This window comes from Diabrotica virgifera, chromosome 3 (genome assembly GCF_917563875.1).
Source record: "Diabrotica virgifera virgifera chromosome 3, PGI_DIABVI_V3a".
Lineage (NCBI taxonomy): Eukaryota > Metazoa > Arthropoda > Insecta > Coleoptera > Chrysomelidae > Diabrotica > Diabrotica virgifera.
In genome coordinates this window covers 2,720,679-2,744,374 of record NC_065445.1, presented here as the reverse complement: position 1 = coordinate 2,744,374, position 23,696 = coordinate 2,720,679, and the positions used below count along the sequence as shown (strand labels likewise).

General features: G+C 32.6%; 1 protein-coding gene across 1 annotated transcript in view; it reads left to right on the top strand.

Moving 5' to 3' along the window:
* The window catches only part of LOC126881767 (solute carrier family 41 member 3-like), a 55,647-nt gene that overhangs the window by 12,874 nt on the left and 19,077 nt on the right, over nucleotides 1-23,696 (top strand). Inside the window, exons 2-3 of the mRNA XM_050646248.1 lie at nucleotides 18,369-18,494; nucleotides 22,062-22,332. Of these exons, the coding sequence (XP_050502205.1) occupies nucleotides 22,095-22,332 (238 nt within the window). The 5' untranslated portion in view covers nucleotides 18,369-18,494; nucleotides 22,062-22,094. The remainder of the gene's footprint in view (nucleotides 1-18,368; nucleotides 18,495-22,061; nucleotides 22,333-23,696) is intronic.

Sequence of the window (23,696 nt, the reverse complement as noted above, 5' to 3'; positions counted from 1 at the left end):
ATGACTGAATAGGTATTTTAAATACCTCACAAACGAGGTATCACTTGCCATAAGGTCCTATTTAAAATTATCGGTCACAGTGGCTCTGTAACGTCATCTGTCACTATTACGTCACCTGTCATAACTAGTTAAGAAGCTTACGTCCGTTTATTTCCTTCCTCCAAATTTCACTATTATAGGTATAGCCGTTCAAAAGATACGAGGGGGGGTACGGACTTTTGACTAGCACTGTATATTTTTTCTTCAAACGTCAAATAATGATGACATTACTTATCTAACTTGATCCTGTCAAAGTTTGATGTCTCCGCCGGCAGCAGTTTTTTTCCCATTTCTTTACGGGCGGTGGAGGGAAAAATGTTGTCATGGCAACAATATGAAACATGTCACAAAGCAACAATACAAATGTCATTAACAACAATAAAACATCATTTTTATTTATAGTAATATTAAAAGTACAATTAGTTAATGAGGCATTTTCAAAATTGAAACCGTGCAAAAATGTTCCCGACTCTTGATACGCATTGGTAATTGTTGATGATACTGATGGTCGAGCACAACTTTCAGCAATCATTCCCGATGTTGGCGAATCATGAGGGTTTAAAATTTTTTGAGCATTATCGTTCTTATTTCTTATTGAATCCTCTATATATCCTTCGGCAACCGTGCTTGATTTCCAGCCCCCATGTCGTTTGAGGCATTCTAGATTTTGCTACGTTTGAAGAAAAAATAGTATACTTTATTCGGCAAAGAAGCGACTTTTCTTGACTTGCCCTCTATTACGCGCCTCACTTCGTTCGGCGCGTATATCGGGCGCGTCAAGAAAAGTCATGCTTCTCCGCCTCATAAAGTAATATACTATTATAGTAATACATATTTGTCACAGCCTTCTCATTAAAAATGTTATATTATTATTATTATATTGTTTTTTATGATATGTATTTAAGTTAAAGTTTGATCAATACATGAATACTGTATTTTTGAATAAAACATTTTTTTTAATTTGTTGTTGCTTGGATTAGTTAAGGGGCCGTCGAATCATATTTAAGGTAGCCTTTGACCCAAAAAAGGTAAAACAATTGTGAATGAAAGTGCGTTACTAATTTTAAGAATGGAAGAGTTTTTTAAGGGGGGCGTTAAGTATTTTGTTTTTGGAAAAATGGGCGGTAGGCCGAAAAAGGTTGGGAACCACTGAGTTAGAGGATACCTCAAGCAACAAAGGTGACATGATGCCAACTTGCGCTTTTACCATGGGGGTTGAAGCCACCCCTTTTCTGGGGTGAAAATTATGTTATTAAAAATAATACCATAAATCGATGGAGGGACAAATTCTAAGCAAATTTTGTTATATTAAGTTATTAACATAAATCAATACTTTTTGAGTTAATAAAGATCAAAGATTTTATTTTTTCGTAAAAAAATGCGCATGTTTTAAAGCTGTTTTTCACGTATAACTCAAGAACTATTAGCTTTTACAAAAAAGTTATTCTGACCAAAGTTGAAGACAATAAAAAACTGAATACACTCTTCGCTCAAAGTACTAAACTAATGTTAATTCAAAGTCGATTATGGGTAATTGAATGTAAATTTTTTTCGATGAGTACTCAAATCTAAGTATTCAAGCTTAAATAACGGGAAAACGATGCAATTTATAAAATATACCTGCTAAATACTTATCAAAGTACTTCGGAATACCTAACAAATGAGCTTCAGAAGAAGTTAATAGCATCAAAATTAAGCAAGATATGATGAAACTAAGACAAACCTTTCGAATTTTTTAGGAAAAAGTAAAAATAAAACATACTCCATTTCCACAAAAATTAAAATTTATAGTAATCCTTAAAAAAAATCTTTATATTAGCATAAATAATGATTTTAACAATTTTCACCGGTTTAGAATGCATATTTTTGAAAAAAACATGTAATTTAAAAAAGTCAGAACTTTTAAAATTATCGTCATTTTCATTTTCTTTTGATAATAACTATAAAAATACTCAATGTACGTAAAACATGGTAAATAACCAAATTTTAGTTTTTTATATATCAAATATTATTCTTTTTTTACCATTTCTGTAGGGTGAAAAATAACCGAGATAGAAACGTTTAAAGCTTAAATTTTGCTGTGAGAACCATGTAACCGTGGCCATTTAATCTTTGATTTTTAAAAAAGTAAGGTGTCTAAGATTAATTTCAAAGCGTTTTAATAGCCTTTTAGGGTACCCCGTCAAAATAGCCCCGTCAAAAAAGCTCCGACAAAATAGCCCCGACATAATATCCCGCACACAAAATAGCTCCGACAAAATAGCCTGCAGACAAAATAGCCGCGGAATAATAGCCCGCCGACAAAATAGCCCCGACAAAATGGCCCCGACAAAATAGCTCCGAAAAAAAAAGCTCCCTTCAGAATTAATCATGAAATAATTCCTTAAAAATACATTTTTTCCGAAATGGTAATTATCCTCTATTCAGATGTTTATCTTAACCACATTAAATAAAAATTGTCTTTTCAGAGAACTCGAGGCCTGTCTTTCCTGCCTCTTGGAAGTTTGAACATTTAAGTTAAGCGAAAATCAATGTTAATTTATGATATAAACAATTTTTTCTGTTTTCAGGCAACAGTAAAATGCATTTTAAATTAAATAAATGGTTTCTTCATTTTTGTCAAATAATTTCAATTAAAAAAAAGTTTTTGGACACCTTGTATAAATAATTATGTAATTGTGTATAAGACGCTGTTTTAGCCGGGGCTATTTTAGCCGGGGCTATTTTAGCCGGGGCTGTTTTGACCGGGGCTATTTTGTGTGCGATCTATTTTGTCGGGGCTATTTTGTTTGCGGGCTATTTTGTCGAGGCTATTTTGTGTTCGGGCTATTTTGACGGGGCTTTTTTGACGGGGCTGTTTTGACCGGGCTATTTTGACGGGTCACGGCCTTTTAGTATAGTATAGTTGATCCAAAAGATGGCATAACCCAGACATCCAAAGTGAAAGTTATCCTTCAACGCCAAATTGTTCTATATGGTCCACACAATGTCCAGAAAAAAGTCACACCATTTTGAGCGTCGGGTTTGGGGGGAAAGGGGGGGGGGAGAAATCGGTAAATTCGTAGTTTTTTAAGTTTTTCGCCAATATTTCTAAAACTATGCGGTTTAGCATGAACAGCCCTCTTTACAAAATTGTTCTACATTAAATTTGAAATAAAAACGGCCCTATGCATAATCTTTCTAAAATGAATGGTTCCAAAGTTACGGAGGTAGTATTGTATAACTGGTCCAAAAAAAGGCCTAACCCAGACATCCAAAGTAAAAGTTTTCCTTCAACACCAAATTGTTCTATATGGTCCACATATTGTTCAGTAAAAAGTTACACCATTTTGAGCGTCCGGTTTGGGGGGAGATGGGGTAGAAGTCGGTAAATTAGTAGTTTTTTTAGGTTTTTGTCAATATTTCTAAAGCTATGCTTTAGCGTAAGGAATGTTCTATAGAAAAATATTCTACATAAAATTTAAAACAAAAAAATGTTCTATACATAATTGTTATAAAATCAACGGTTCCAGAGTTACGGATGGTGAAAAGTCGAGGTTTTCGATACTTTTTATATTTTTTGGGCAATATTTATGATATAACTATACCAAAAACCCAGACATCCAAAGTGAAAGTTATCCTCCAACACCAAATTGTTCTATATGGTCCACATAATGTTCAGAAAAAAGTCACACCATTTTGAGCGTCGGGCTTGGGGGAGAGAGGGGGGAGAAATCGGTAAATATAAAAAGTATCGAAAACCTCCACTTTTCGCCCTCCGTAACTCTGGAACCGGTTGATTTTATAACAATTATGTATAGAATCTTTTTTGTTTTAAATTTTATGTAGAACATTTTCCTATAGAGCATTCCTTGCGCTAAAGCATAGTTTTAGAAATTTTGACGAAAAACGTAAAAAAACTACTAATTTACCGACTTCTCCCCCATATCCCCCCCAAACCGGACGCTCAAAATGGTGTAACTTTTTACTGAACAATATGTGGACCATATAGAATAATTTGGTGTTGAAGGAAAACTTTTACTTTGGATGTCTGGGTTAGGCCTTTTTTTGGACCAGTTATACAATACTACCTCCGTAACTTTGGAACCATTCATTTTAGAAATATTATGCATGGGCCTTTCTTATTTCAAATTTAATGTAGAACAATTTTGTATAGAAGGTTGTTCATGCTAAACCGCATAGTTTAGAAATATTGGCGAAAAACTTAAAAAACTACGAATTTACCGATTTCTCCCCCCTCTCCCCCCCAAACCCGACGCTCAAAATGGTGTGACTTTTTTCTGGACATTGTGTGGACCATATAGAACAATTTGGTGTTGGAGGATAACTTTCACTTTGGATGTCTGGGTTTGAGTCTAACTATACCATACTATTTGGAATTACCTTTCAAACCGTTTTTAGGTGAACCTGATAGGTAAAAAGTTAACGAAGTTATTAAAAAAAAACGATAACATTTTTTGGAAAATTTTTTAAAAGATAAAGTTTGAAAAATTTTTGTAGCATAAATTTTAATGCTATTAACTTGTTCGGTATCTCATTTGATCGATATTTCTAAGTACTTTCATAAATGTTTTATAAGTTTATGTTATAAAATGCATAATTTTCCCGTAATTTAAGCTTGAATACTTAGATTTGGGTACTCGCCGAAAAAAATAAACATTTAATTACCTATAACTCACTTTTAGTTAACATTAAAAGGTTTAAGTTTATTTAATTTTTTATTAACTTCCATTTTGGTAATAATAATTTTTTTGTAAAAACTTATAGTTATTGAGTTATATATATAGTTCAGCTCAACAGGCCTTAGGGGCCCAAGGCTTCAATTGTTTTCTTCCATTTCTTTCTGTCTTGTGCTAGGTTTTTCCAATCTTGTACCCTCAGCGACTTCAGATCTTCTTTTGCAGACTCCAACCATCTTCTTCGGGGGCGTCCTCTTTTTCTTTTTGTACCAGCCTCCGTGTTTATTAGTTGATTGGGAACTCTTCCTTCTTCCATTCTTGCTATATGCCCAAGCCATCTTAATCTTTGAATTTTGGCGAGTGTTGTTATTTTTGGTTGTCCATATATTTGCATTATTTCTTCATTCGTTCTTCTTCGCCAGATATTCCCCTCTTTTAAACCTCCATATATCCTTCTGAGGATCTTTCGTTCCCATCTATCTAATTTTACTTCCATATCTTTATTTAATGTCCAGGTCTCGCTAGCATAGAGTACCGTAGGTCGGATAACTGTTGTATATATTCGTTTTTTTGCTTTTCTGGATATTATCTTCGACCTCAGTATCTTATTTAGACTTCCAGCACTCTTACTACCTTTCGCCATTCTTTTTGCTATTTCTTGGTTCTCTTCGTTCCTATTTGTTAGTGTTACTCCCAAGTAATCGAATTGGCCGACAATTTCGAAGTTATATTCTTTACTTGGGCTTTGTATCTTAAAGGACTGTCCCAGATGATTTTCATTTCCCTTCATCACCATATATTTCGTTTTCTCTTCGTTTATTTCTAAACCATATTCCTTGGCTGTTCTTTCTAGTCTATTGAAGATTTCTCTTAATTCTGCAGGTCTCCTTGTTATTAAGGTAATATCATCTGCGTATGCTACACATTGATGCCTGTGATGATAAACTGTGCCTTTAGTATATATATTGCATTCTCGTATAATCTTCTCTAAAATTAAATTGAAGAAATCTGTTGATAACGGGTCACCTTGTCGCAGGCCTCTATTGGTGATAAAGCTATCCGAAACCCGTCCTTCTATCATAACTTTACTTTTAGTGTCACTAAGTATGTATTTAGTCAATCTTACTATTTTTGGTGGAAATTCAAAATATTCTAGCGTTTCATATACTTTACTTCTTTTTATGGTATCGTATGCCTGTTTAAAATCAATAAATAACATATTTAATGCTAGGTTGAATTCATATGAGCTAGATAAAATTTGTTTCATTGCAAAAATTTGGTCTATTACCGATCTTTGTGCTCTAAAACCCGCTTGATATTCACCTAGACAATTTTCCACTTTTGTTTTAATTTTATTTCTAATTAATATGGCCAGAATCTTATATACTGTATCTTGTAGAGCTATTCCCCTGTAATTTCTACAATCTGTAACGTCTCCTTTTTTAAGTACAGGACATAGGATAGCTTCTTTCCACTGATTGGGTATATTTTCTTTGATCCACACTTCGCATATTAACTCGGTGATTTCTTCTTGAAGCCCTTCGCCACCATCTTTTAAAAACTCTGCAATGATACCGTTTTCTTATTTGAGTTATCTAGTTAGTTATTGAGTTATCTATGAATAATCGGTTAAAAACATGCATTTTTCTTACAAAAAATTAAAATTTTTGATCTTTATAACTCAAAAAGTTTTGATTTATTTTAATAACCTTATATAACAAATGTTGCTTAGAATTTGTCCCCCTATCTAATTATGGGATTATTTTTAATAAAATAATTTTCACCCCGAAAAGGGGTGGCATCCACCCCCAGGGTAAAAGCACAAGCACCATGTCACTTTTGTTCCTTGAGATATCCTCTAACCACTCACCAATTTTCATGCAAATCGATGGAGGTTCAACGAAATCGGAGGTAATAGCTCATATCCACCTTCAGTGACTCCACTATTGTACTTGTCTGTTCCTTGTATTTGTTTACCTTCGTCTATTTCCAGCTGTTTTATTTCTGTATTCTCCGTTGTTAGGTATTTTCTTTATTTCCATACCATTCTTTGTATATTACTGTTCCAGTTTTCTAATCATAAAGCTTGTGCGATCAGTATTTGATCGTCAGTATCTCGGACATGTGATGCGGGGCGAGAAGTAAGGCATCCTACGACTCATAATGCAGAGAAAGATAGATGGCAGAAGAAGCATCGGAAGAAGACGAATTTCATGGTTGAAGAACCTGAGAGAATGGTTTGGATGCAGCTCAAAACAACTATTTAGAGCTACTGCCTCAAAAATTAAAATAGCTATGATGATTGCCAACCTCCGTAGCTGAGATGGCACCTGAAGAAGAAGAAGAAAACTTATGTAGGTATTCGTTTCTTACTGGTATGGCCATTCCTTCGTACTTTTTTTCCCTTGGTTTCAGGGTTTTTTCCAGTAATATTTTAAGCGCGATAAGGGGATGTAGAGGAGCCCTTTGTCGTCTTAAATGAACTGCATATTCTACTACCCTTTTTGATAGCTGCTTTTACTGCTCCTATTAATATTCGTGGAACTTCGATGTCTGCCATTGCTTAGTTCTAGATATCGAGTCATAGGCCTTCTTAAGATCTACAACAGCCAGATGGCCGGATCTATTTTTGGCCATTCTTTATTCTATTAGTTTTTCGACAATGTAAATGTAATCTAAGGCTTTTCTGCCTGGTCTTCGCCGATTTTCTTCTTTATATCTCTTTCTACAGAAATAAAAAGCAGAAAGAACTGGAGAGAACGGAGGAAAATAAAATGTGTGTATATTAGCGATAAAAACAACGATATAAATAACATGTGCCAAAAACTGGAGCAACATGCAAACTGTCATAAACAGGAAATAAAATAAAAATAAAGGCTTGAGAAAGGCACTCTGCCGAAACAGCTGTAGTCACATAGTTACAATAAATTTTGTGGAAGTATAGAAAATAAACGTTTTCAGTGTTTTATTGTTAGATAAAATGAACTTCCATCAAGTAACGGTCGAATCCATCAATTAATTAAAAGTAAGATTACCGTACATAAAATTTTCGTTTTTGTCCTCATCTTTTTAAATCTACATTTTTTACACATTTTGTTTTAACTTGGACTTCAATATTTTTAAGGATCTCCTTTCTTGTCATCTCTCTACGACCAAATCATCACAACTGTTTTTTAATCATTTTCACTCTACTGTTAATGTGGAATTTATTGGTTTTTTTAATCTCTGTCAAGGTTTTTGTGTTCTATACTATTCCTTATAGCGATATAGGTAAATATTTGTATTACAAACAATAAATATCATCTTTTTCCACACAAATAACTGATATGTTTCTCAAATGCAAATTTAGTTTCAGCCTTTCACACTACGTTGCAATTGTTATATATTGATAAACACTTGTATCAAAAGATAACCATCAAAAAGCACATTTAGAAAAAAACAACAACAAATATAATATGTAATCGATAACCTAGTTATCTCTATTTAACCTTATTAAACACAGTTTTGGAGAAATACATACAGTAATGACCTAGTTGGATGGATTTTCTGTTCTAGTTCTTAGGATTCAAAAAAACAACTTGTTTCCTATTTTGTTGATGCATTCTATAGCATCGATTCGAACTACAGTAGACTCCTTCTGTAACGAGAACTGAAATGGCGGACTAATTACCTCGTTATAAGCGGATTTCGTTATATCAGGCAATAATAATATTGGAATGTTTTGATGCTCCTTACATAGTTTATTAGGTGTCGATGGTCGACCTGAACAATGAGACTTCGCCATCGTAAATTGTAAATTTCCTACAATATTCAATATCTGTCGATAGATAAAAGATAAACAGAAAGAAGTTTATTACAGGCGGTGGAGTTCATTACAGCACTGGCCTCAATAACACAGATGTTGGGCATTTCTATAAACAGGTATTTATTTATAGCCATTATTGCGCTAAAAACAGGTAAAGAAACATATTCTTGGATTCCATTTTTCCTCGTTATAACCAAATCTGCCTCGTTATAGAGGGTTATAGTTCAATAGGAATTTCATGGGACACCTAATGTACCTCGTTATAAGCGAAACCTCGTAATATCCGTGTTCGTTATATAGAAAGTCCACTGTATTAGCCCAAATTGTAATTTTCACATCAAATTCCGTGATGGTAAGACCAGTTCAAAGTCACAATAGCAATGACCTTCTTCTTTATGTGCCTTGTCCGTTCCGAACGTTGGCAATTAACATGGCTATTCTGACTTTGTTCACAGCAGATCTGAATAGTTCGGCAGATGACAATCCGAACCATTGCTGCAAGTTTTAAAGCCACGAGTATCTCTTCCTCCCTTGAATGATTAGCTGTGGTAATACTCTATATTTATTGTGCCCAATAACGTGACCCAAGTATTCCAATTTTTTTTCTTTATAGTTATTCCTACCTCTCTCTCTCCTTACCTATCCGGCCTAGTACCTCCTCGTTGATCACGTGCTTGGTCCAGGATATACGTAATATACGTCGGTAAGCCCACATTTTGAAAGCTTTTACTTCTTTCATTAATGTTGCGGTTATTGTCCACGCCTCCATTCCATATAACAAAACCAGGAATACATAACATTTCAGAAGTCGGATTTTGAGAGGTAGGGTAAAGCTGTTAGTGATGAAAATTTGCTTCATGTTAGTGAACGACGCTCTTGCTTTTTCTATTCTTATACGTATTTGCTTAGCTTGATCTCACTGTTTGTCTTGAATTAACTGTTGTTCCTAAGTAGATGAACGAATCTACGTCTTCAATTCTTTCATTGTCTAATATCAGTTGTCTTGGTCGTTTATGGGTTTTGCTTATTAACATCCATTTGGTTTTTGTGATGTTTAGTTTGACTCTGTATTTTGCACTTGTTTTTTTGTATCTTACTCATTAGGTAACTCAGTTCCTCCATGCTAGTCGCTAGAATCACAGTGTTATCACCTTAATACCTTATAGACCAGTAAGGACCTGTTTTTAGGTGGATGTGAGATGTGGCATTCGGATTTTTGCGGATAAAGTTAGGTGATAACTTCGTTAATAATAATTGACTTATGCTCCTTCTCAAATATGCCCGGAACATTAATAAAAAAAATTAAATATTTAAAAATTTCAAAAAATTTCGTTTTTTTTCTACTTTTTTTGTTTATAACTTTAAAACGATTCATTTTGGAACAAAGTCGTATAGTAATAAAACAAAGATAACTAAATTTTCTATCAGATGCGATTGGTTAACAATGTCTTAATTTATCACCCTTGCTGCAAAATAGCAATAAATATAAAATAAGGGGACAAAACAAGCCTGTCCTTATTCAATGATTTTCCATCACTTAGGTTACACTTGGAACCTTCCTAATTCGCTTAGAAAATTTTTGTAATGTGCTAAAACCGTACACCAAATTTCATTAAAATTGACTTACTAGATTTTGAATAATAATTTTGCAATCTAAACATTTTTTAAAAAATTAAAATTTTTTAAAATCTTGCACAACAAAAACTAGAACATACAAAGTTTTGTCAATTTTTTTACATATAACGAAGCACTCCACCTATCTAATGCACTTTACAGAATTGAAATCGGATTATTTAAGCAGCCTCAGTAGTGTTTTAAAGTTATAAACAATTTTTTGGCTTATAAACAAATTAGTGCTGTAGCCAGGAGGGGGTGCTACGGGCTCCTTTATTTAGATGGGCTTACCCAAGTTTTTTATATATTTTGACCCGTAGAACACGAATTTTTTGGGTAACAGATTGTTATAAACAAAGAACTTGAGGAATTACATAACATCGATTTTCGCAAAATAAAACATTTTTTTTGTATTTCTAGGGTAATTCTAAGCAAAAAATGTTCTTACAAGTTTTTTCGTAGAATGCATAGTTTTCGAGATAAACGCGGTGGAACTTTCAAAAAATCGAAAAATTGCAATTTTTGAACGCGAATAACTTTTGATTAGCAAAATAAAATAGTAATTCTGCTGACAGCATTTGAAAGTTTAAGTCAAATTATACCGGTTTTAATTATTTGCATTGTTAAAAATTAATTTTTTTATTATTAAACAAAGCTATTTGTTTATAAGCCAAAAAATTGTTTATAATTTTAAAACATTGCTGAGGCCCCTTAAATAATCCGATTTTAATTCTTTAAAGTGTATTAGATAGGTAGAGCACCTCTTTTATGTAAAAAAATTAGACAACTTCTAAATGGTCTACTTTTTGTTCAGAAAAATTTTAAAAAATTTGAACGTTTTTAAAGACATTTAGATTGCAAATTTATTATGCAAAATCTATTGGGTCGATTTTAATGAATTTTGGTACACGGTTTAAGTATGTCAGAGAATTTCCTAAGCGAATTACTAAGGTTCTATGTGTCACCAAAATGGTTAAAAAACATTGAATAACAACAGGCGTATTTTGCCCCCTTATTTTGTATTTATTGCTATATTGCAGAAAAGGTAATACATTAAGACATTTTTGACCAGTCGTATATCATACAAAATTCAATTATCTTTATTTTATTTCTCTACGACTTTGTTCCAAAACGAATCGTTTTAAAGTTATAAGCAAAGAAAGCGGAAAAAATCGATGTTTTTCGAAATTTTTAAATATTTTAATTTTTTTATTAATGTTCCGGGCATATTTGAGAAGGAGCATAAGTCAATTATTATTACTGAAGGTGTCACCTAACTTTATCTGCAAAAATCCGAATGCCACCTCTCACATCCAAAACTAGACGTTTTTTCACAGATCCTTACTGGTCTATTATGTTATTAATTAGCAATGACCTAACACGAAAAATTTCTGAGTAGTTGTCCCACTTCATTCCACATTCTTATCCCACTTCTATCTTTTTCTCTTTTGTACGGATGTTCGTACAATACGAAAGCTCGATCAAAGGAAAATGCAGAATATATTATTATAATGTATTACTTACCTATAGAATTAAATTGTATCACGATTCATAGCCCGCTGTTACTAGACGAGATGTATGTGTTATTATTACCTGCATTGCTATACATATTTACTTTTTATTATCCTATGGATATTAGATCGAAAGTATTGTATGTTTTTTCTCAATTACCCATTTCTCGTTTCCCGGGTGCTAATCGCCCTCCTTATCGCCCCCTTCGCTCTATCGCCCCCCTAAAAATCTTAAATCGCTCCCAAGGGGGCGATCCCCCCGGATGGCAATCACTGGTTTAGTAGACAACCCAAGGATTTAAACTGCCTGACTTGCTAGATTTCTTCGCCAGCTACATATATCTTTGCTTTTGGGTAATTAAATATTTGTCCCTATATCGTTTTTTTTATATTTATTTTTAATGTAAAAGATCTAACTTGCAAGCTTCATTTGCAAGAGTTAGATCATTTAAAAGACATTGAAGATTTTCGATGCTATCTGCCACTATCACTGTGTCATCGGTATACCTAATGCTGTTAAATAAATAAATATGCCGTTTACTTTAATACCCTTATTAGTCTGCGAATGCTTTTTCTACTTATAATAATTTTTCTACTTATAAGTTTAACAACATTGGAGTAAGTAACCTTGCTTTACTCCCTTTTTTATAAAAAAATCTTGTTTCAGTGACTTGTTTTTTGTTGAGAATTCCAGCAGTTTTCTTAATTTTCGTGTTGAGATTAAAGTAGACAATTTTATTAGAAAAAAATGAAACCATTAATAAAAAAATAATTCTTAATATTTGGAACACAATATAAAATTTTACACCTACACTGATATGTCAAAGATTTTTCTACTTTTCATATTTCAAAGATTTTGTAGTATGCATGGTATTATACTCTTATTTAAAGATATTTGAATATTTCTATATCTTTCATTACACTTTGTAATAAATGGACACGACCTATTTTTTCGTAATCGTAATCCAGTTATTTTGTTTCTCAACTCTTGCATATTTTTATCTCTTGCGGTCAATATATTTTGTTTTTGCACAGGTCATGTCTAAAAGCATGTGTCGTTACTGTCTCCTTAAAAGCAATATTACCTTTCTCTGAATTTCTACAGATCATTTCAATGTCGTATGCGTAGACCGTGACCTAAGTAAGATAGTTATTATTTTGTTTTTTATTCGCTCGTGTAGGACACCGAATATAGTTATTAAATTTTTATTGTCGTTTATGCTGGAAGATCTTGAGTTATTAAAAAAGCGCAAAAACAAACAAGAAAATTATATAAATCCCTGAATAATACATGCAAAGAATTCAAACTAAGGCTTAGAATGTGTAAGGACAAGAGCTGATATAACATGATGGAATCCAAAATTCACTACCTAAATACCCTTACAATCTTATTAAATGCAGGAAGTACTGCAGAATGACTAATGCAGAATTGATGACATACAGCTTCTTTTTTTTTAGTGCGGTCGCCTTAATGGAGGTTGGTTACTACAATTGCAAACTCTTCTCTGTCTTCAGCTGTTCTTTTTAGCTGTTCAAAATTTAGCCTTGTCCATTGCCTGATATTTCTGAGCCACGATAGTCTTTTCCTTACTAGTCATCTCTTTCCCTCGATTTTTCCTTTCACTATTAGTTGAGCGTATTGTTACTTATTATTTTTCAGTATGTGGCCTAGGTATGATGCATTTTGATAAACGTAGTCGAATTTCGAGTTTTATTCGAGAATCACAAAGTAGTTTGTTGATTTTTTCGAAAGATTTTCTGGCCTGTTCTATTCTCGATCTCATTTCTAGATCAGGATTTAGGCTGCTATCGATCCAACATCCCAGGTACTTAAATATATTGACCTGTTCTAAAATGTGCCCATTGATTGTGCAAGGTTGAGCTACTTTTTGACTTTTTCGGATTGACATCACTTTGGTTTGTTAATGTTTATTTTCATACTACATTGTTCACAGGTCAAGTTGGTCTTGTCGATGAGTCGTTGTAGACTTAAGTCGGAATCCGCAATCAATACCGTATCATCGGTGTATCTGATGCTGTTAATATTTACACCATTCACTTTGACTCCATCTTTGAGTACAGATTAAACAGCAGGGGCGACAGAACACATCCTTATCTAATAGTCTGGGCTGATTATCGGAGAATAGGCCATTTTTGGGAAAAGTTATTTACCAGCAATTTTATTGCTGGAATCGAATTATAAGATCCTATTTATTATAATATTGGTACGCAACGTCCTCAGATAGTGTGCTACTTTTTTTATAAACAAAATGGCGCACAAAAATCGTGTTTTTTTCAATGATTGTTCTATAACTCCGAAGATTTTAACTTTACAACAAAAACACCCAAATAAAAATTCACCGTGATTAAATTCTGCATAGAGACGCGTTTTTCCCGATCTGCGCCGATGAAAATTTTCCTCGGAATATGCGGGTTTTCCCAACAAAATCTTTAATTTTCAAATAAAGTTTTAGATAAGTAATTATCTATAAATAATTAAATATTTTGGTGACTTAAAAGCCTTTTTCGTTTAGATTATAGTTCCAGAAGCTGATGAAAATTAAACGAATATTTTAGCAACAATTCAATTGTTAATTAATAATTTACGGTCGCAATAATAACCAAAATAATTATGATACACTGATCAAGCTTTGAAATCTTATAAAGATGAGATGCCTATTTAACATTTTGTCGACAAAATATGAATTTTTTATTTTTTTGCATAATCTTTAAATGTTTTAAAAAAAATAGTTATAAATAAATTAACGTTTCGCAGAAAGTTTTTATTATATTATAATTTAAAAAAATAGCTAAAATGCGCATTTCAAATATATTGAAAATGAATGCTTTAAAACTTTTTTCAACCATTTGTAAAAAAGTTATGAAACAGAAAAGTAAACATACGATTACTACTGTGTTTATAATTTTTTTTAATTCTTTCAAAACGTAGAAGTGAGTTTAAAGTACAAGCTAATTATTTACAAAAAAATATCAATTATCAGTTTAATGGTTATATTTTAATTAAAGATTATAAATATATTTTTTTGTAATTTACACGCGCGAAAGTAGAGTCACACAGTACTGTAGCTAAAATTTTCACTCGGAGCGACGACCGGCCGCGTGATGTACACTTTTAATAAATAATGTACGCTGCGTGTCAGTCGCTTCGAGTGAACATTTTAGCTCCGACTCTGTATCAGGCCTACGTTTGCGTAGGCCTGTTTTGCCTACAAAAAAAAGTATTTTTAATCTTTGATTAAAATATAACCATTGCACTAATTTTTGACATTCTTTGTGAGTAATTAGGTTGTACCATAGACTCACTTTTAAGCTTTGAAACAATTAAAACAAATTATAAACAACGGAGATTTCGTATATTTACTTTGCTGTTTCATAACTTTTTTGCAAATGGTTGGAAAAATTTTTTAAAGCATTCATTTTCAAGACCTATGAAATACGCATTTTAAGTATTTTTTAAAATTAGAATATAATAAACAATTTCTGAGAAATGTTAATTTGTTTATAACAATTTTTTTTAACCATTTAAAGATTATGCAAAAAAATGAAAAATTTATATTTTGTCGACAAAATATTAAATAGACATCACACCTTTATAATCTTTCTAAGTTTGATCAATGTCTCATGATTATTTTGGTTGTTATTGAGACTGTAAATTGTTAATTAACAATTGAATTGTTGCTAAAATATTCGTTTCATTTTCACCGGCTTCTGAATTTATAATCTATAACAAGAAAGCTTTTATTTCACCAAGCTATATAATTATTGATAAATAATTACTGGCCCAAAAAATTTATTTGAAAATTCGAGATTTTGTTGGGAAAACCCACATTTTCCGAGGAAAATTTTCGTCGGAGCAAATCGGGAAAAACATGCCTCTATGCAGAATTAAATTAGGGTGAATTTTTATTTGAGTGTTTTTGGTGTAAATTTAAAATCTTCGGAGTTATAGAGCAATAATTGAAAACAAAATACGATTTGTCGGCGTCATTTTTTTTATAAAAAAAGTAGCACATTATATGCGGACTTTGCATACCTATATTAATAATATATAGGATCTTATAATTCGATTCCAGCAATAAAATTGCTGGTAAATAACCTTTCTTTGTACTTTACTAATTAGACCAGTGTATTATAACTTTTTTTTTCAAAATTTAAAGATTATGCAAAAAAAAGAAAAATTTATATTTTGTCGATAAAATATTAAATAAGCATCTCATCTTTATAATCTTTATAAGTTTGATCAATGTATCATGATTATTTTGGTTATTATTGCGATCGTAATTTGTTAATTAACAATTGAATTGTTGCTAAAATATTCGTTTAATTTTCACCGGCTTCTGGAATTACAATCTATACCAAGAAAGCTTTGATGTCACTAAGTTATTTAATTTTTGATTAATAATTACTTACCTAAAACTTTATTTGAAAATTAGAGTTTTTGTTAGGAAAACCCGTATTTTCCGAGGAAAATTTTCGTCGGAGCAAATCGTGAAAAACATATCTCTATGCAGAATTTAGTTGCGGTAAATTTTTATTAAGGTGTGTTTGTTGTAAAGTTAAAATCTTCGGAGTTATAGAGCAATAATTGAAAAAAATACGATTTGTCGGCGCCATTTTGTTTATAAAAAAAAGTAGCACACTATCTGCGGACTTTGCATACCTATATTATTAATATATAGGATCTTATAATTCGATTCCGGCAATAAAATTGCTGGTAAATAACTTTTCCATGAATTTTGCTAATTAGCCCAGAGTAACATGGAAATATCAAAATATCGAAAAATTCGAATAATTCGAAGATTAGTTACTCATAATGACACCAAATCTAACTCCCCTTACGTCTTCCCGATACTGAATTAGAGCCTGAACCACATTCTGCAACTGCAACATCAAAAAAAAACCATAGCTGGAAAACAACTTTTTGAATATACAATATACATAATATGTATATAATTATGCTCAATATTATTCTCGCCTGGAAATTGTTCGTGGATTAGGCTTAATGGAAATCATCATCATCATCAACCTGTACGCGTCCACTGCTGGACATAAGTCTCCCCAAGCTTTGTCCATATGTCTCTGTCTTGTGCGGTTTGCATCTAGTTACTAATAACACGCTTTAGACTTTAGATCGTCGGTCCATTTAGTTGGTGGACGTCTTCTGCTTGGAGTTATAGAGCATTAATTGAAAAAAACACGATTTTCGGGCGCCATTTTGTTTATAAAAAAAGTAGCACACTATCTGCGGACTTTGCATACCTATATTATTAATATATAGGATCTTATAATTCGATTCCAGCAATAAAATTGCTGGTAATAACTTTTCCATGAATTTTGCTAATTAGCCCAGAGTAAACTCCCTTCCTAATTTCTACTTCTGTGAATGTGGAACCTTCGACCCTAACTCTGGCGTTTTGGTTGCAGTAGGTCGTGTCTTACTCTATCAAATGCTTTTCGAAGTCTATAAAGCTTATACATATATTTTTCTGCTAGTCGTAGCATTTTTGGGCGAGAACGCAAGTATTTTTGAAAAATTGAAACGCAGAATGAAAGATTGCACGAGTGCCGAAGGTCCATGAAAACTGCTATAAGGTTTATTTTAATAAGTTATAGGGGTGAAAAAAAAAGAGAAAATTGAGTGTTATTTTTAATTTTAAATATCTCATTCAAAAGAAACTTTTTGCGTTTAAAATTTTTCAAAAATATGTATTACTTATTATACAGGGTGTCCCGAAAAGATTGGTCATAAATTATACCACAGATTCTGCGCTCAAAAATAGGTTGATTGTACCTGACTTACCTATATACAATAGTGCACACAAAAATAGTTACAGCCCTTTAAAGTTACAAAATGAAAATCGTTTTATTTTCATATATCGAAAACTCTTGCAGATTTTTTATTGAAAATGGACATGTGGCATTCTTATGGCAGCAACATCTTAAAAAAAAATTAAACTGAAATTTGTGCACCCCATAAAAATTTTATGGGGGTTTTGTTCCCTTAAACCCCCCAAACTTTTGTGTACGTTCCAATTAAATTATTATGTTTAACTAATGGTACCTCAATAATGAATTAATTGGAACGTACACAAAAGATTGGGGGGGGGGGGGTTTAAGGGAACAAAACCCCCATAAAATTTTTATGGGGTGGACAAATTTCACTATAATTTTCTTTTAAGATGTTCCTGCCATAAGAATGATACATGTCCATTTTCAATAAAATAGTGCTAATAGTTTTCGATATATTGAAAAAAATCGATTTTCATTTCGTAACTTCAAAAGGCTGTAACTTTTTTTATGAGTATATTTGTACTAAGGTAAGTTAGGTTGAATCGAACTATTTTTGACCCCAGAATGTTCGGTATAATTTATGACCAATCTTTTCGGAACACCCTCTATATTATTAGTATTACCTATATATTTATTAAATTCGAAAAAAATGAATGCATTTAAAAAGCATTGGTTCGAAATTTTGCTCCTACGCTCAAATAAAAGTTAACTTTTCGACGTAATTTTTTACTTATCAAATCTTTGATTTAAAAATTTAATCTAGGATAATATACTTGTAGATAAGATAATCGAAAACTAAAATAAAATTTCCATATTTTTCAATTAATATTTGCGCAATCCTATTGTAACATCCCGCTCTTCATACCATAATGCAATATATCGTTCGTTGATAATTTGTTTTTGTTTCAGCTTAGCCCCTTTTCAAAAGACACAACGAAAATTGTTCGATACGACATAAACAGTATTCCCCAGCAAGGAAGTCGCCGATTTGTTAAATTTAAATATATTTATTCGATCCTTGATATTACATAAAAAGTAAGTATATCTACTTCATTACACTTTTTTTTTTTTTTTCGTTTCGATCATAATTGAAACGACCTACTCTGGTGGCTGGTACTATCCACATATTTATGCGTTTTACATGGGTGTAGCAAGTATTTTTCCATTAGGAGGGTGTGATATTTATAATTTTCTTACAAACTATTAAAACAAGTGAACAGGAGAACTGCTCAATTAGAAATAATTAACGAAAAACAATGTATAATACTATCAGAGTTAGTAATAATAAAAAACTAGAAAGTAGGTACTTGATCATTCAGCCAATCGCGCTAACTGCTGGACATAGGCCTCCCTCAGTTTCTTCCGTGTTTTCGGCTCCATAGAGGACTTCTAGTTCCTGGTTATGTCTTCGTCTCCGCTCTCCTGATCTATAAGGCCCAAACATCGTCTGGAGGTTCTAAGACTAATACTTTTGTTGTTTCACGCTGGATCAGTGTCCAGGTCTCACTTCCACGCCTTATTATGGGGAAATTATAGTCTTATATGTCTTTGTTTTAGATTCCTTTGAGAGCAATTTTTATTTAAAAGCGTCGCTAGGGAGTAATACGCCCTATTTTTTGACATGATTCCAGCTGCTACCTCTTTTCATAATTATCTAACAATAAAACACACTTTTTGAAAACAAAAGTCTTCAGTGATACATAAAATGAATTTCCATCAAGTAAAGGTCGAATCCATCAACTTTTCATAACTGTTTTCATCTGTAATCACTGCTCCCAACTATTTGAATTCTTTGAAAACTTCGAAATTGTATTCCTTTATCAAAATGTTTTCTCTAATTCTTTGTCTTAGATTTTTGGTAACTATCATGTACTTGGTCTTATCTTAGCTTGGTGACCTTAACGCCAATTTCCCTGGCACCGCTTTAAAAAGGGTAATAATTTCTTTAATGTATTGTTATGCTCTACCTTTTCTATTTATTTAGATTAATTAGCAAATTCTTAATTTGACTGATTATCCAATTATTTTATTTATTGCCTATGTAAAGACATAACTAAATTCCAATTAAATTTTTTAATCAATTTTATTATCATGGCTAATTTTGTATTTGATACAATACCTGTAATCTGTGGATTCTAGTATTTCTAGTTGCTTACTTCTTCCAGGGTAGAAACAGGGAAATCGACAACACTCAAATTCATATAAATGTAATCTATTGTTTTTATCAAATGCCGTGTACATATGATTCAAAAATATTAAAATTTAACTTTGTTGCAACAATTCCTAACTTAATAAATTAAAACTCTAACTCTGATATTTCCTCATACTAAATTGAATGAATTTTACTTTTCTTCTTTTGAATTGATTTCTCAAATTTGAAATGACTAACTGCGTTACAAAAAAATTGTTCAATAAACAAGTAAGCAAATATGGTCTTGATATAAATAACTTTTCTCCTTTCAGACAAATGATTTGACTAACCTTTTATTCTTCACTCCCTTGTTTTCTGGATTGCGCTGTCCTTGATTCTCTCAACACGTACTCTCTGGTTGTTGCGAAAAAATCCCCCTCGTCAAAACTGCTTCCAAGAAAAACACACAGGACTTGCTCGAATATCTCGTGCACCAACGGATAATAATCAGCTACTCGTTCTACATAAAACAAAGGAATCTCCCTCGGACCAGGAAAATTAACTCTTCAACCGGTCGACGATTTGGTTTCAACTTGACTCTGCTCGCAAAGGCTGATCACACCACTCTACACTGATTATACACTTTTAAAACTCGACTGCTTTCTTCCGATGTCAATTACACAGTGTCCGTATTTTTCTCTCAAGTCCATACTCTCACATCCATTATCCCTTCTCCCCACATTTTTCGTCCACTCAACAACAACCTCTCTCAAACCATTTATTTCTTAAGAAACCCAATATTCTTCCACATAACTTTTCCAATTTGTCAAATTCAAGGAAAATCATAATTATTTATTTTCTACTTTCTACTCTTACAACTAACATAATACCGTTTGTATACCACATTAAAATACCTTGCCGGAAGGATCTTAAAAACGTTATTGTCCCGTCAACGCTCTCTCCACTTTCTTATCACCGAAATGTTTTGTTAATGTCCCGTCAATTTCGTCGAATAATTATCACTAATCGTTTTAATTTTTCCGAAACACTTATTTACTAGTAAAATTAAATTCTAAACCAATTTGGCCATATACAAGGTGATGAAAAACTATCATTTCATGGTCGTTGATATAAATTTAATTTTTTTGAATTTCCTTAAAAAAACAATTCCACAACAGTCTCTTAATGTAGATTTTCTATGAATCTTTTCGACGCTTCTCTTCGTTGGTCTCCATTCCAATATCCTTTTTGTCCATCGCCCGTCTGTTACTATGTGTCCTGCCTTAACAATAGATCTGGTCTTTTCGGTCGTAAGCCACATTGATAGAGGTCTCGTCAATTGGAAAGGTACTAATTTACATATTATGGCGCATCTAAAGAACCGTCTTTAAAGTTGGTGATTGGTTACTGACATTGAATTTTGCTACCGAGTGTTGAAATTATTTAATGCCAAGGCTTGGCTTAGGAAGAAACTTCAAATTTTGTCTGGGTCCTCCGAAAGAAGTTGTCCTCTATCTTTTATGAATCCCAGACTATGTGTCTCATTGTCCTTTATCTAATTATCTAGGTATTGTTTTTTCTTCCTTCTCGCACTTTTCCCGTTTATGCTCTAATTCTATGTTAGGCTTCTCTATTCTCACCTGTTGATCTTGTTAGTAGCTCCATTCTTTTGTTGGTTTTAAACTTTGTTCACATTCATGGTCGATATACATTTTTTTCAAGTTTTTTTCCCAACTTATTCTCAATATACTTCTGTAGGCCCAGAACTCGAAGGCTTTTAATCTGTCTGAAACATCTTTCTTTAATGTCCATGCCTCCAACCCAGAACACGTAGCATCTTTAGTCTTATCTTTAAAGAAATTGTAATATCCCTGCTACATTATACTTTTTTCAGTTTGTTGAAAGCATTTCTTGCCTGTCCTATGCTTGCTTCTCTTCTGTGTATTCATTATTTTCATAAATTATTGAAATATATTATGTTTTTTAACTTTTTTAATTTGTTCTCCATATATTAGCCGTTTCTCTTATATTTTGCAATTTCTATATTGTTTTTACTGTTAAAATCTATTATCTATTATTCATAAACCATTTCTTAAGTGTGGCATAAAAAACTTCTTTACAATTGAATGAATTCTTCCAAGTATTCAGTTTTTTTGGAAAGTCTACGCCTATGATAAATATAGAAATATTAAATTCAAACAAGTTGCAGCACCCTGAATGATTTTATTGCTTTAAGTATTGCCAACAAACCTATAAAAAACGTGATAAAGGCCCGCTATGCAAAATGATTTAATTCGCTTAAAAAAAGTATTGTATACCTCACCCAACATACAAATCAATTTACAGCTACACTTTACCTCAGAATTATAACATGCGTAACGACAAATCAAATCAAATAACCTTTAACTGAAAAAGTTTCTTAACTATTTTTAAACTTTGCGTTGTCGTTTTTTAAAGTTCAGTAATTCTAGTTTTAGATTTGGTTTGTTGCAACGTAAATAAAGATGGCGGTGACTAATAACAACGAGAAAAAAGGCGGTTGTGTGAACAACATCAACGAAAAAGAGAAGAAAGTGTCGATAGCTAGCAATACCATCATCCACGAGAGACCAGAGATTCGGATAAGTGTCGCATTGAGTCAGAAGAGTTCGCTGAGTCATAAGAATTCATTTGGTCGTAAAGGATCCTTGGCAGATGTGTATTCGAAGAAGAGTTCGTTAGGTGATATATACTCTATAACTGGTGAGTAGAATCAAGCTATATTTTCAAATCATTTCTTCCCAGAAAGGCCATTTTTAAAGAGGTGGCACTCATGCTCACTGTAGCGCCTGTTATTTCGCTCTAGACTCTGACTCTAGAGTATTGTAGGACATCAGGTACGCAAGGCCTGACCCACCCACTTCTCTTCTTCATGTACCTCATCCTTTAAGGACATTGGCGATCATCAAAGCCCATTTAACTACTTCACTGCATCACTGCTTTAAATTTTTTAACCAGGAGTTTAACACGTCGTCTCTCCCGACGTCTTTTTCCCTCAGCTTTCCCTTGTAGAACCAATCGCATTAACTGATATTTTTCTTTCCTTCATAATGTTGAGCATTTCTTTTTCTTTTGTCATATTTCTTTATGCTTTCGTGTTTGTTACATACTTATTTTGTCCATGATATTTTCCATATTCTTCCATAACACCACATCTCAAAGATAACAAATCATTTTTTCAGTTGTGTCCACAATTGATCAGGCTTCAACTCCTTATAAAAGGAGTTCTAATTTCTATTCCCAGTTTTCCATTGCATAATACTGCTTTCATCTTATTGAAAGTGCTTGTGGTCGTCTCAATTCGTCGTTTTATTTCAAACCTGCGGTCCCATTGTTCATCTAGCTCACATCCCAAGTAATTGTGTCTGGGTACTTTCTCTAAAGCTTTTCATTAAACGTATTGTTTAGTCTGCAATCTTAGCCTTACTAAATATCATGACTTGTTTTTATTGTGTTCAGAGATATTTCATACCTCTCGCAGTACTGCTTAGTGCGATCAACCAAAAGTTGTATTCTTTTTTTGCTGCCCGCAAGGTGTATTGTATCATCTGCATATCTGAAACTATTCCTTTATGTCTTCTAGCGGCTCTTTAAGCATCTCTTCTGAACACATATATATCAGTAGAGGGGATAGTACACATCATTGTCGGACTCCTCTTTAGATTTTTGTTCGTATACTCGTATTATGGATTTATAGATTTAGGTATACAGGGTGAGTCATGAGGAACTGTACATACTCCTACCTCGTATAGAGGCCCCTATGGGGAATAACAAGTGACCATTAAAAAGTGTCTGCTCCCATTATTTAATAATATACAGGGCGAGTTTCGCATTTTGACAGAAATTTATATTCGTCATAATTTTTGAATGGTCAGATCGATGTGTCTCTTATTTTGGCCAATCGTTACACTATTACCACCTAATCAACTGATTTATTCAAACTAGAAAAAAATCAGGTCCGGCTTTAAAAAATTAGTTCATTTGGGTCTTATTTTTTTTATTATTTTTATGTTATTTTTTAAATCCGGGCCTGATTTTTTTTTAGTTTGAATAAATCAGTTGATTGG